General features: G+C 34.5%; 1 protein-coding gene across 2 annotated transcripts in view; it reads left to right on the forward strand.

Moving 5' to 3' along the window:
- Positions 1 to 13,297, forward strand: part of LOC136027538 (zinc finger MYND domain-containing protein 11-like) — a 75,826-nt gene extending 62,529 nt beyond the window's left edge. The window contains exons 13-15 of one of the 2 annotated variants that reach the window (XM_065704887.1): positions 2,260 to 2,403; positions 9,239 to 9,453; positions 12,617 to 13,297. In XM_065704887.1, the coding sequence (XP_065560959.1) occupies positions 2,260 to 2,403; positions 9,239 to 9,406 (312 nt within the window). In that variant the 3' untranslated portion in view covers positions 9,407 to 9,453; positions 12,617 to 13,297. Of the gene's footprint in view, positions 1 to 2,259; positions 2,404 to 9,238; positions 11,181 to 12,616 lie in introns of those variants that run through there. The other variant, XM_065704885.1, reaches the window with a different exon arrangement.
- Positions 13,298 to 15,267: the final 1,970 nt, after the last annotated feature.

Raw genomic sequence — 15,267 nt, forward strand, 5'->3', positions numbered from 1 at the left:
CAGTGTTATTAAATAAAAGAAACAAGTTTTTTTAACTGAAAGTAAGGAGCGACATTAAAACTTAAAACGAACAGAAATTACTCCGTATATGAAAGGGGCGTTTCCTCCTCAACGCCCCGCTCTTTACGCTAAAGTTTGACTCTTTCTCTTAACTCTACTTTTTAAAACAGCAAAAAACTTTAGCTTAAAGAGCGGGGCTTTTAAAAACTTTAACACGCCTCGCTATTTGCGCTAAAGTTTTTTCTGTTTTAAAAAGTAGAGGTGAGAGAAAGAGTCAAACTTTACCGTAAAGAGAGGGGCGTTGATGAGGAATCAGCCCCTTTCATATACGAAGTAATTTCTGTTCTTTTTAAGTTTTAATGTCGCTCCTTACTTTCAGTTGAAAAAAAACTTTTTTTTTATTTAATATTAATATTAAGTTCAGAAGGCCCTGTAAGGCTACGCCACTGACTGAATTGGTGACAAATTAGATAAAAAGGAAAATATCCTCTATAGGGCAGAAAAGTTTGGGTCACAACCTCATCTAAACTAATCTAATCTAAATTTATTAGCGCAAACGTACTAATTTTTATAGATATATAAATAATCAAAAATAATAGTATAAACAAATAATTTAATCTAGATTAGTTAAAATAAAGTCTCCCCAAAAACTAATTTCAACAGAGGTTGAATAAAACTATGAATTAATCTAGCTAATATCAGAGTAATGATGCTATTGTTATTATTTGTCAGTCCCCTCCAGAAACATATATTTTTTCTGAGTGATTCATGCACGAGCAGGCATCTACAAGAGACAAAAGATCTTTTTGTCTTTTTTTTTCAGTCTTAACACTCTTTTTTGAATATTTGCTACTCAAAAAAGGCAACCTTGAAAGCATAAAATCCAGTATAGATTGCCTATACTGGCTCAGTCACCCGTTTGCATACAAGTACAATGGATATTGTCACCCATGAGACAACCCAAAAATTTTAGTCACCCTCATTGGAATTCCCATGGACTTTGCTCAGTAGGCAAAGCTCGATATTGTATGGACAGTCTCAGTCATCCACTTGGCTATAAGTCGTGTAGACATGGTTGGTCATAATTTTTTTAATCATTTCTACGACTCCAATTGCCCTCAAATGGCTCGCAGAACTGAAAGACTATTTGAATTACCCTTATTGTATGACTATCTACCTTATTTTGGCCCTAGGTTGATATGCTATCATCAAGAAGTGAAAATAATCATTTTTATACAGTTCTGAAAAAGTTAGCCCAGCCTTACCTCTCACAGAGACTATCTTGGCTTTGTATAGGTGACAGGGTGACATCTTAAAAAAGAGGAAGTTAAGCGAAAAGTTATGCCGTTTTTGTTTTTCAAAAAAAAAAAAAACAGAATAGAAAGCTGAAACAGGTCACCTTTTTTTTGACAAACATGTTTCTGTTCTGTTCTTCTTTTTTTCTTTTTTTTTACCAGTTTTTTTCTGAAAAACAGAAACAGTGGCGATATTTATTTATTACCTTGACCATGAATGATCAAGGTAATGAATGAACCTGGATTTTCAAACTGGAGCGCTGCTGTGCTTTTAGATTAAAAATGCGATTACCGTCAACAAACTTAAAAAAATATATATATTAAAGTCCCTGGACTCTCATGACATATCATGCTTCATTTAATGCACTAGTGGCACATGTAAACGTCTCCCACAGGAGAAGACGGAGAAAAACGTTGTGTTAGAGGTTATCTCATGCAGCTGTTTGTAAATTGTGTTTCGTTTCAATCGCTTATAGCACATGCAGAGGGCAAGCTTAGGGATTCGTCTTTAATTATTTGTATTACAATTGATTTGGCACGTAATATTAAATATGAGATGTGATAAACAATTTTACTTTAAGCTTTGATTTTACTTTAAGCTTTATTAGCTTTTTTATTTATAATTTTACTTTAAGCTTTTTTAAGCTTTAAGCTGAGTATTAAATACTCATTGTTTTTTAAATACTTAAAACTTTGTATTTAATCATTTTTATCAAAGTTTTCTGAACTACAGAAAACGTTGTCGAAACTTGAATTTCCAAGAAAAACTTTATTAGTATCAAATAATTAGTACAACCTGTCAAAAAAAGGAACATCAGTTTCTCCTGTCCCTTTTCTCCGTTTTTTTTTCTACAAAGTCAGTCGATTCGGCAAACGAATAGCGTGCTTAATAGCGGATAAATTACCATAGTTCGAAGCAATTTCTGCTTTATTTTCTTTTTTAATTATTTTATGAATTCTCTAGACCCGACGAGACTCTACAAATGATAAGACCCAGTCCGAGTTGAAGGAGGAAATAGCTAGGCTGAAAAGCAGATATGAAAATGAAATTAAAGATCTCATTGAGCGCCACAAAATCGAAATAACTGAAACAAAGAAAAGACAGTGGGTAAGTTGAAGCCTATTATATTCTTCTCTTTCATTCTTTTTTATGGCACTTGGTATTAACCAAGTGACATATAGCAATCGCCAATTCTGTCGGTCTGTCTGTCTGTCTGTCGGTCCCGGTTTTGCTACTTTAGGCACTTCCAGGTAAGCTATGAAATTTGGCAGGCGTATCAGGGACGGGACCAGCTTAAATTAGAAATAGTCGTTTTCCCAATTTGGCCATCTGGGGGGGGGGGAGTGGGGGGCCGGTTAATTCGGAAAAAATAGAAAAAATGAAGTATTTTTAACTTATGAATGGATGATGGGATCTTAATGAAATTTGATGTTTAGAATGATATTGTGTCTCAGAGCTCTTATTTTAAATCCTGACCGGATCTGATGACATTGGGGGGAGTTGGAGGGGGGAAAACTAAAATCTTGGAAAACACTTAGAGTGGAGGGATCGGGATGAAACTTGATGGGAAAAATAACCACAAGTCCCAGATACATGATTGACATAATAGGAACCGATCCGCTCTCTTTGGGGTAGTTGGGGGGGGGGGGGGTAATTCTGAAAAATTAGAAAAAATGAGGTATTTTTAACTTACGAACGGGTGATCGGATCTCAGTGAAATTTGATGTTTAGAAGGATATCGTGTCTTAGAGCTCTTATTCTAAATCTCGACCGGATCTGGTGACATTGGGAGGGGGAAACCTAAAACTTGGAAAACACTTAGAGTGGAGGGATCGGGATGAAACTTGGTGGGAAAAATAAAAACAAGTGCTAGATACATGATTGACATAAACGGAACGGATCCGCTCTCTTTGGGATAGTTTGGGGGGGGGGTATTTCTGAAAAATTAGAAAAAAAGAGGTATTTTTAACTTACGAACAGGTGATCGGATCTCAATGAAATTTGGTATTTAGAAGGATATCGTGGCTCAGAGCTCTTATTTTAAACCCGACCAGATCTGGTGACATTGGGGGGGGGGAGTTGGGAGGGGGAAACCTAAAACTTGAAAAACACTTAGAGTGGAGGGGTCGGGAGTCCTAGATACATGATTGACATAACCGGAACGGATCCGCTCCCTTTGGGGTAGTTGGGGGAGGGGTTAATTCTGAAAAATTAGAAAAAATGAGGTATTTTTAACTTACGAACGGGTTATCGGATCTCAATAAAATTTGATATTTAGAAGGATATCGTGTCTCAAAGCTCTTATTTTAATTCCTGACTGGATCTGGTGACGTTGGGGGAAGTTTGGGGTGGGGGAACCTAAAATCATGGAAAACGCTTAGATTGGAGGGATCAGGATGCAACTTGGTGGGGAAAATAAGCAGAAGTCTTACTTACGTGATTTACATAATTGGAACGGATCCGATCTGTTGGGGGGGGGGGGGGGTAATTCTGAAAAATAAGAAAAAATGACGTATTTTTAACTTACGAAGGAGTGATCGGATCTTCATGAAACTTCATACTTAGAAGGACCTCGTAACTCAGATCTCTTATTTTAAATCTCAACCGGACCAAGCGTAATTGGGGGGGGGGGGGGTACCGGAAATCTTAGAAAATACTTAAAGCGGTGAGATCGGGATGAAACTGGATGGGAAGAATAAAAACCTGTCTAAGATACCTGACTGACATAACCGGACCGGATCTGCTCTCTTTGGTGGAATTGGAGGGGGGGGGGGGTAATTTTGAAAATTGAGGTATTTGTAACTTACGAAAGGGTGACCAGATCTTAATGAAATTTGATATTTAGAAAGATCTTGTGCTTTAAAGTTGTTATTTTAAATTCCGACCGTATCCTGTGACGTTGGGGGGAGTTGGAGGGAGAAACCGGAATTCTTGGAAAACGTGAAAATTGGGATATTTTTATCTTACGAATAGATGATCGGATCTTAATGAAATTTGATTTTTAGAAAGAATTCATGTCTCAGAGCTCTTATTTCAAATCCCGACCAGATCGTTTGACATTGGGGGGAGTTGGAGGGGAAATCTTGGAAAAACACTTGGAGTGTAGGAATCGGGATGAAGCTTGGTGGATAGAATAAACAAATGTCCTTGATACGTGATTGACAGAATTGTACTGGATTCGCTCTTTGGGGGAGTTGGGGGAGGGGTTCAGTGATTTGGCGAGTTTGGTGCTTCTGGACGTGCTAGGACGATGAAAATTGATAGGCGTGTCAGGGAGCTGCACAATTTGACTTGATAAAGTCTTTTTCCTAGATTCGACCATCTGGGGGGCTAAAGGGAGAGGAAAAATTATAAAAAATTAGGTATTTATAACTTACGAGCGGGTGATCGGATCTTAATGAATTTTGATATTTAGAAGGACATCGTGACTCTTATTTTATTTATTTTATTATTTAGAGCTCTTATTTTAAATCCTGACCGGCATTAAGCCTCTTATTTTCCTCTTTAAACCAATCTATTGATTCATAGAATTTTGTTGCTCATACCATATGATCTCTTGGCTCTTAGCTCTTCTCGCCTCGTCACAAGTGTCATATGAGCTCTTAGCTCTTGTTCAACCCTGTAAAACGTCGCCGGGTGAGTGCAAGTTACTTATTGGTTTTTAATAGAATGCTTTTGATTCTTATCGTGATTGCAGCGATAGCTGCAACCTAGTAAAGAACGAACCACGGCCAATAGTAACAAAAAATTTTAAAAATGCGCTTAAAAATAAACTGTTTAGAGAGAAATAATTTATATTTGTAGCTAATTCAGAGCGTTAACTATTATTTCGATTATTCCTAATAGTAAGAGTTTATTGCAAAAATAAACTTAAAGGAATTTCATAAAATGACCTGAAAATCCTGGAAAATGCTGTCGGATGAAAATTAAAATTTACCACTGGTGTTGTCATTATCGAAAACCCTACACAGAAAACTTACAGCCCCCAACTGTTCACAACAAGGAAAATCAATTTTCTTATGGATAGCCTGATGTCTTCTTTTTCCTTTTTTTTCTTTTTTTAAAGTAAAAGTTGAATATTCCTATTTAGTATTTAAAGAACAATTAAATAAAAAAACAAGTTTTTTTTAACTGAAAGTAAGGAGCGACATTAAAACTTAAAACGCACAGAAATTACTTCGTATATGAAAGAGGCTGCTTCCTCATCAGCGCCCCGTTCTTTACGCTAAAGTTTGACTCTTTCTCTCAATTCTTCTTTTTAAAACAGTAAAAAACTTTAGCGTACCTCTTTCATATACGAAGTAACTTCTGTGCGTTTTAAGTTTTAATGTCGCTCCTTACTTTCAGTTAAAAAAACTTGTTTTTTTTATTTAATTTCTTAACGTTTTTGAATCAATGCATGTTTTGATTTTGGCTCTCCGCAGAGGAATAATCAAAACGAAATTTGCATTTTTTTTTTTTTTTTTTTTTTTTTTTTTTTTGGCTAAATGGCTTTCTCATAATTTTGATCGAATGGTTTTGAGAAAAAAAGAGCGGGGGACGAAGCCTAGTTGCCCCCCGATTTTTTGGTTAATTAAAAAGGCAACTAGAACTTTTAATTTTTTACGAATCTTTTTATTAGTAAAAGATTTGACTCTTTGACTCTATTAGTAAAGATTTGATTTGACGTAACTTATAAATTAGCTTACGTAAAGAACTTTTGTATTCTCATGTTTTTATTACATATATGAGGGGATTCGCCACATCGTCAGTGCCTCGCTCTTTACACTAAAGCTTAAATTTTATCCCAATTCATTAAGAATGACCCCTGAATCACAAAAGCCGTAGAATAAATAGTTGAAATTACTAAAAATACTTTAGCGTAAAGAGCGAGGTATTAGAAGGAGGTGAGCCCCTCATATGGGTAATAATTTCTGTTTGTTTTAAGTTTTATTGCTGTTCCTTACTTCCAGCTGAAAAAGCTTTTTCACATTTATTTTTTAATTGTTTTTTTTTTAAATAATGCTAGTAAATCCTGCTCTCCCTTCATGGAAATTTTCTTCTCCCATGACAAATTCTCGATGGAAAGTTCCCCCAGCATATCCCCCTCTTCTCAACCTCTCCCCCCAACCAAAAAAATCCTCCTGAAAACGCCTGTATACTTCCCAATAACCATTACTATATGTAAGCACAGGTCAAAGTTTGTAACTTGTTGCCCCTCCCACGGGGACTGTGGGGGAGTAAGTCGTCCCCAAAGACATAGTTATAAGGTTTTTCGACTACGCTGAATAAAATGGCTATCTCAGAATTTTGATCCGTTGACTTTGGTAAAATAATTAGCGTGGGAGGGGGCCTAGGTGCCCTCCAATTTTTTTGGTCACTTAAAAAGGGCACTAGAACTTTTCATTTCCGTTAGAATGAGCCCTCTTGCAACATTCTAGGACAACTGGGTCGATACGATCACCCCTGGGGAAAAAAAACAAACAAAATAACAAATAAACACGCATCCGTGATCTGCCTTCTGGCAAAAAATGCAAAATTCCACATTTTTGTAGATAGGAGCTCGAAACTTCTACAGTAGGGTTTTCTGATACGCTGAATCTGATGGTGTGATTTTCGTTAAGATTCTATGACTTTTAGGGGGTGTTTCCCCCTATTTTCTAAAATAACGCAAATTTTCTTAGGCTCGTAACTTTTGATGGGTAAGACTAAACTTGATGAAACTTATATATTTAAAACCAGCATTAAAATGCGATTCTTTTGATGTAGCTATTGGTATCAAAATTCCATTTTTTAGAGTTTTGTTTACTATTGAGCCGGGTCGCTCCTTACCATTACGTTTTAACGCTCGTTACCACGAACTGTTTGATAAAAGAAAACTAATTGAATAGTTGATGAGAATTTGCGCGAACTTTTTAAGATGATCCTCTCACTGCAACGATCAGTTTGGAATTTAAAAAGCGTAAAGACTGTCTGTGTTTACATCTGAAAAGTCCCTATCTGCACAATACTGAGTAGCGGACTCCCTTTTCATATCTGAGTTGGTCGTTCTATTAAGCGCCTGACTAAGGGGAACAGCTACAGGCTTTGTCACTCACCAGTCTTTGTTGAGTGGTTTTCCTTTTATAATCTACCAGCAAGTCGACCCACATACCCTTCGAAGGCAGTCCTGTTTAATCTGCGGCTTGTCTAGGTTTTGGCGAGACAAAGATTTGCCAAGTAACTACAGAACTTTCAGTGATAGTACGTTCGTCAATAAATAAAAAAACTTTTATGTACTATATCAATGCATTTCCAGACTCTACGACGTCGTTTGTTGTGGTACAATGTCGTGGTTGGATTAGTTTTCAATTCGTGATTTTGCTTTGGTTAGCTCTATTTTTTTTTTTAGTGGGTCAAATTTTATTCTCCCTGTGCATTTTTTGGTATTTTCTGCTTTTATACGGTTTTAATATATCATTAAATGAATATGATATGAATCGCTTGTTTCAGAGGGAGCATATACCTTTAGGTGTATTAGAAATGTAAAATGGCTTGTTTCAGAGAGAGCATATGCCTTAAGGTATGTTAGAAATGTAAAATCACGTGTTTCAGAAGGAACATATACCTTAAGGTATATTAGAAATGTAAAATGGCTTGTTTCAGAAGGAGCATATACCTTAAGGTATATTAGAAACGTAAAATGGCTTGTTTCAGAAGGAGCATATACCTTAAGGTATGTTAGAAATGTGAAAAAACGTAATTCCCTCTTATGTGTGTAAGTGATGTTTTTTTTTTTTTTTTTTTTTTTTTTTTTTTTTTTTTTTTTTTTTTTTTTTTTTTTTTTTTTTTTTTTACAAATCCTAAGAATCACTGAGTAGAGCTTGACTATGTGTTGATATAGCAAACATAGGTTGGTTTGGGTGGCTTTGAAACAGTGACTTCATTTTCATTAACTTGAAACAATCCAAATGACGCTTCAGGTCTTCAACAGTAAAACAAGCCTTATTTGTCTTAGATACTGGTTTTTCAGTGACCTCTCCTGGAACTAAGGAACCTCGCTCAGTTCGAAGATCAGGAATTTTGAAAGAGTTACTCTGTTTACGTCACAAAGGCGGATGGCTCTGTGTATATTTGATACAATATCTTGCGGTTTGTTTTTCTTCCAAGAAACCTAAACTTTTGCCTTTACAAGCACATTAGTTCTGAATTATTGTGCTGCTTTTACAATAATATCTTCGGCCTGTTGCGTTCTTTGTTGGGCCACCGGAAATGGCTTTTTCGAAGAGTTATTGACAATTCTAGAAACATTTTTTTTGGAACAATTCTTCGTTTTTTCAAGGGCACTTTATGTGTTAGCGTTGCTTACAGAAAGTTATATATAAGTTGGCGTGAAAAGAATTGTGAATCCACCTAAGTACACAATCCTTGGCTTTTCAGCCGATTCGTTTTTAATTAAATTAGTCCTAACAGGATCCTAACCTGTGCCGAAAAACCTGTTTTTTTTGTATCTTGGATCGAAAGGAACGAGGGAACATCTGGGATTTGCAGTTTATTAAAAAATAATTTTTCTGGATATCTCTCTGCACATGCCTGGTTGATTAATGAAATTTGTTGGCTCAAATTCGTGAAAAGATTTAGAGTTGAATTTTAAATGAAGTTCAAATAATACGCCAAATTCAAACAAATATTCTATAAGATATTCCAAAATAAATTACAAAAGACAAAAGCTAGCTGGAATCTCTTCAAATTCATAAATTCATGAAGAGAAATGTTAATTTTGTATTAATATTACGCTCAAAATCCATCCTTACGCCTTGACGGACGTCTCTTGACCAACGTCAAAATCTTGCCACAGATTTTATCCGTACATTTCAGTTGGTATGCAGATGTCTGTTGCTTCGTTGTAATTATCGGTGTTCATTGTGACAGATCACTCTTGTTGCTATAATGCACCTTAAACTTACAGTCGTATTCTTTTTAGTGCTACAATTGTGAAGCAGAAGCAATATACCACTGTTGTTGGAACACGGCTTATTGTTCAATTGAATGTCAGCAAGTCCATTGGCAGAAAGAACACAAGAGGAGCTGTCGTCGCAAGACAAGAGCCAATCAACAGTCGGAAAGCAGCCAGCCCAATGAGACCACCTAAACTACTATTGAAATTTGTCCGTTGTTTTTAATGTAAATTTTGATCAGGTGATTGCCACGCGTTTTAATTTGTCCTAATCTTTTTCCTCTTTATCGCTTTTCCAAAGCCAATACACACTAAGCACCGAAATTATTTGATATATTTGGTAATTTCCCAGAAGGCAACAATCGATACAGTAGAATCATTGAACCTGCAGAGGGTGCCAGACTTTTTCTATTTCGTTTTGTACAAAAAGTTCAATTAATTATAGGCCTGTTTCTGTCGTTTCAATGGTATCTAACAATTTTGAGCTGGTGTCACAAAACAAGAGCCAGGTAATAGTCAGAAAGTATACAACCGAATGAGACCTGATAAACTGCGTTTGAATTGTCTTTTTTACTTTTAAAGGCTCACTTAATGTACTTGGAGCCTTTTGGGAAATTATGATTAATGGGTTTTTCGTTAATTGTTGTAGTCGTTGCTCAATTTTCTTTAAAGCTTTAATGGGTTTTCCTTAAAGCTTCAACAGCTAATGAAACCACATTAACTCCTTTTGAATTATTTCTATTACTTTTAAAGGCTCACTTGATGTACTTGGAGCCTCCTGGGAAATTATAATTAATGACTTTTCCTTAAGGCTTCTAAAGGTAATGAGACCACATTAACTCCTATTCAATCGTCTTTATTACTTTTAACGGCACACTTGATGGACTTGGAGCCTCTTGGGATAAACTATAATTAATGAGTTTTTCGTTAATAGTTGAAGTCGTTGCTCAGTTTTCCTTAAAGCTTCTCACTGGAACATTTTCGTGGGGTCACTAGTGGCTCATTACCGTACACCTTAGAACGATTTACTGGGTACTATATGCATGAATTTACGCGCACTGAAGTTCTTGGAGCAAAAGTCAAATTCAGAAATTGGAGTTTTATTACAAATTTGTTTATTCAGTTTCTAATATTTATTTCATAACCTGAAACGGTTTGTAGTTCTAAATAATGGACATTATTGAAGTTTTGATTATATAAACTGATTTGATATTACCATATTGTGTCAGTTCATAATGTTATCCTTATCATATAATTCATCAACAATTTTCTCCAACAACAATTTATTGTTAGCTCTTGTAGATGTAATTATTCGTAAAATTATTTTTAGCTATTTCTAGTTTGGACGGCGAAAACATGCAGTTGTGCCACGAAAATGTAGGGGTGGGGGTATGTTTTTTTAAAATCTAGAGGGGGAATCGAGGGTCTCCACTCAATTGACGCCCCTGAATGCATGCATCATAAAACCCTGTCTACTAAAGTGTGTCATGTCTAAACTTAAGTAAATCTTAAGACATTTTCGAATTCACCTTTTAGAACTGACAGACGTCTATCCTAGCCGAGTAATGCACTCGCTATTTCACTTTAGCAGTCGTTTGGCTTGCTTTCATTTTTTCTGGCACTGAAGTATTTTAGCGATGCATAAAACTAGTATTTATACAACTACAATAGTATCGATCGCTGAAATCTTTGCGCCAGAAAAGACGAATATGATTGGCATAAATCCCCGTCCATTTGACCCTGATAAAATATTTAACGTCTCATTGATTGTCGCAAGATTGTACGTCATGACAGCTTATCAACTGTTTTGAAATATTATAAATTGTCCGTTGATAGACGCATCGATTTCAAATCAAGAAAAAAAGAAAAGCTCCTGGTACCATAAAGCCCAAGTAGTTGCCTGGCCATCTTTCTGATTTCCTAAGTTTATTGTTTGATGTTGCTTCGCAGAATACAAAGTTACAAAGTTGGTGTCTTATTTTGGCAGGCCATTATTATTGTGGTGGTAATTCTATGGATGGCAACATTGTAGTTTGTCCAGAATTTATGAGGTCTTATTCGACCTACATATTTTTATTATACTTTTTTATTCTTGAAGAAACAAAGTTTCCCTTTTTTTTTTTTTTTTTTTTTTTTTTGAAGGCTTTGTTTTTTTCATCAAAATAATTGTTTTGTGACTGTTTGTGAAATTATTGTGTATGATAATGTTGAAATAATTAAATACTGAATAAAACGTTTTATGAAAATACAAAATTTTAAGAAACAAATAATTTTGTGACTAGATAAGATACTCATTCTAAAAAATTACTATCAAAAGCCTGGAAGGGTCGAATTCGAATTTCTGGGTCGATAAATAAGAACTAAAAGTAAAAGACTGGCAAAATAACGTAAAAACTAAAATGGTCAGAATAAAAATATATATTCATTATTCATACTGAGATTGGTCATAACATGGTAAAAAGATAAAAACAAGTAAAACTCAATAAAACCAAAAAGACTAATATAAAAAATTAAAAAGGACAATAAAAAAGGAACTTCAACTAAAGTATCGATACGTTCTATTGTCTCGAAAATTATCGATACTTTCGATATACAAATATTACCCTTGTCTAAACTCAGCTTTATCATTGGAACCTCAGGTTCTTCAATTAAAAAGACTTTGGCTTTTTTTTTAGAACTCCTTGAAAATATATGAAATCGCATACATAAAAGAACCAAGAAGAAGTGGAACCATATATCCGAACTCAACTTATTTCTATTGTTGCTGACATGCAAGCCTGTCATTTGCTGATGCCATCGTACGAAATAGTCGGACTCTAGTCTGGATCAGTATCCGATATGCGATCATTTTATCCTACTCTAAGTTCACCTAAATTATACACAAGTTGGGGATCTCTAAACCTCGTAGTTGGTCAATGCCATATTTATTCCTCAGCGGAATTTTAGAAATTACTTGAAATCGGTTTATTGAGGACTATTTAGGCAATACGGACGACAATTTCACAGCAGCACCAACACCCTGAATTTTTAAAATAACATCCTTTTTTATTCAAGCGTGATAAAAGTTATTATTCCCTCTTCTTATTTAAGATATGATTATGTTTCTGTTTTCAAAACAAAAGGGGAAAAATCAGAAGAAAAAAGGGCAAGTCCTGTGACTGGTAAAGAAAAACCGTATATTGATAATTTAGGAAAGGCAGACTCAGATTAGAAAGACGATTTTCATGATGCTAAAGAAATTGAACTGGCTCACAAGTATATATCGTGCCAAAAATATAAAAGTATTGAATTATGTTTGCTACCCCCCCCCCCCCCAAAAAAAAAAAAAAATCTGCCCATGCTAGCTACAAGCACATTGGCATAAACTTTCGACTGAGGATGAAGTTTTAAATTTACATATTCTAGCTTGCCGTGTTATAATGAGGATGATCAATGTTGATGCTTGCGGACAGAAGGAAGGCTGACCTTTCGATAAGGGGTTAGACTGATGAATATTTTTGGACTCTCCGAAGAGGCCTACCAAAGGTTCAACAATATTAAGAAGTCAAAGAAAATTGAATCAGAGTAGCAGTCCAAGTCAGCCAAATCAGGCCTGGCAGAACCAAACTCCTTCTTTCTTAAAGGGCGATGGTAGTAAACTCCGAAAAAATATTATAAACTGATAGATCATGAAAGCAGCTGTACATTTTTCACAGTGTACCAATAAGATTTCTCCTCTACAACCTAAATTTGTAGCTTTGATACAGAAATCGCTCTCATCCCTTTAAAGTGTCAAGTATTACTTCTGCAAGTGAATGTTGTACATACTTATGATATTTGGTATGTGTGAAGGTTGGTACATGTGCATGGCAATTCTATATACCTTTTTTAGATTTTACTCTGATGTTTTAATCCATCAGATAAAATGGAAAAGGTGATTGGCACTCGTAAATCTGCTAAGGAATGTTTTTCTAATTGTCAATTAAAGATCTGTGTTAAGTGTATTATGTAGATATTTTAGTAAAGAACAATGAAGTCTTTTGTATAGAATATTTTAGGTTTTACTATAAAAAAAAAAGTTGAAGAAGGATAATGGCTAGTTAAACCAAAAAAAAGGGAATAGTGAAATCTGATTCTTTATGATATCTGTAAGGAATCAATTACTATAAAAGTTTCATGTGACAATTAGGTCGTGTAATTCTGTCTTCACGTTAACTAAATTTGCTTCTTTTTTGTATGGAAAAAGTTCAAGTAGCATAAGAAAATGATTCTTAATATACATCTTGACTGAATTACAGTCTTAACTATTAAAGCAATGAGATAATTCCAATTTGCATATATATATATATATATATATATATATATATATATATATATATATATATATATATATATATATATATATATATATGGCCAGAAGGAAACTAAGCAGGAGGAATTAGACAGTTTCACTTGAGAGAGTGTCCAGTATTGTACCTTTTTTATTATTTCAGTATAAATGTTGAGATATTGATGCATATCTACAAAATCTCAGGTTATCCCACTAAAGACAGCTTTCAAGCTCTAATATCAGGACGGGGGGCGTAGTCGTTTTTTTCTGTGTTGAACTCTTTCTCCATGCATGTGTTTGATATATAAACAAGAACATTTACTACTGGTTATACTATAATGAAACTAAAAGTATTCACTGCATATTTAATAATAAATGAATTTGAAAATTGTTGATCTCTGTTTGTGAAATGATTTTCAACGGCCTTTCTTCTAATTAGAATTAAAGTAAAGCTTTGATTTTACAACAAATGACCAAGAAGATTAGAAATTGTGTCTTACTAAAGCCCCATGTCCGCGAAACAATTTTTTCAGTCAGACTTGTTGACTTTGTGTATTTTGCCCTGTTCCCCTGAAATTATCGATCTTTGTATGATTTCTCTTATAATTTCTTTTCCCCATTTTCTTCTCTGTTTTTGTGGGAGAGTGGGGGAAAAAGAGAAAGCTGGGAATCAAGGTAATACAAAAGATATTAAATATATCCCATTTACTTATAGAACATATCTTGCTATATGAACAACAATAGCTAGTACCAAATATTTTGCAAAAAGGTGCCGTGTGTTATAAAAAAAAAATTAAACAGCCCTACACTTGTTCATTATGATGAATTTCAAATAAACCTACATTTAATACATAAAAATGGGAAAATTATAACCTTGAAAAAATAGAAGCATTAATTAATTAATAACTGATAAGATAAATAAGAATCCACTGATAAAAAATGTATTGAGGCTAAAATTATCATTCATGGTTAAATGAACGTTCCTTTCGTTTTGGGACTTTGACTGATTATTTAGATCACCAGCTACATAAATGTGGTTTGTCAGGTTTTTAAAATGTAGCTGTTCCAAACAATCTGCTGATACAAAATATACCATTGTTCTCTACACTTCTTTTCTTTTCAACACCCCATTACTTTCATTTATTCACTTATGAAATAAACTTAAATATCAGAACTCATAAAAAATAAGCTCATTTTTAAAGATATTCACAATGCCAACCTGCAGAGTCGGTATTAAGCACCTGGATCCTCTAGTTTTTAAATTGATCTGTTTTTTTTGTGCCATAAAACGAAAATGCATTTTTTTACTTCAATTTTTTATATTTGATATTTTGTTAAACTCAAGCTTTCATTAATTAGTAAGAGTGCGAATGTCTTTTTGTTACCCCGAAAAGTGCAATTCGCTTCTCGAATATGGGAAAGCTTTCCACCCTTTGAATTGTTTGTTTTCAAGTAGGGGGATGCGAATGCAGAATCAAAATTTCTTAGATGTATTTATTGTTAAACTTCAACATATAAATAAATTGTTTGTCCATTTTAGAAAACGTACATTATGCAACTTACAATGCACTGAATAACTAAAGAGAAAGACATGCCTTTCTTAAGGTAAAAAAATCTCATTTAAAAACATAGACGTCAAATATAAACATAAAAAAAATAGACATATTGCCATCTAAGAGGACGTGCATTATACAGTCTGGAATGTACTGAATAACTAAAGAGAAAGGCCCACCTGTCTTAAGGTCAT

This window comes from Artemia franciscana, chromosome 5, assembly GCF_032884065.1.
Source record: "Artemia franciscana chromosome 5, ASM3288406v1, whole genome shotgun sequence".
In the NCBI taxonomy this organism is placed as follows: domain Eukaryota; kingdom Metazoa; phylum Arthropoda; class Branchiopoda; order Anostraca; family Artemiidae; genus Artemia; species Artemia franciscana.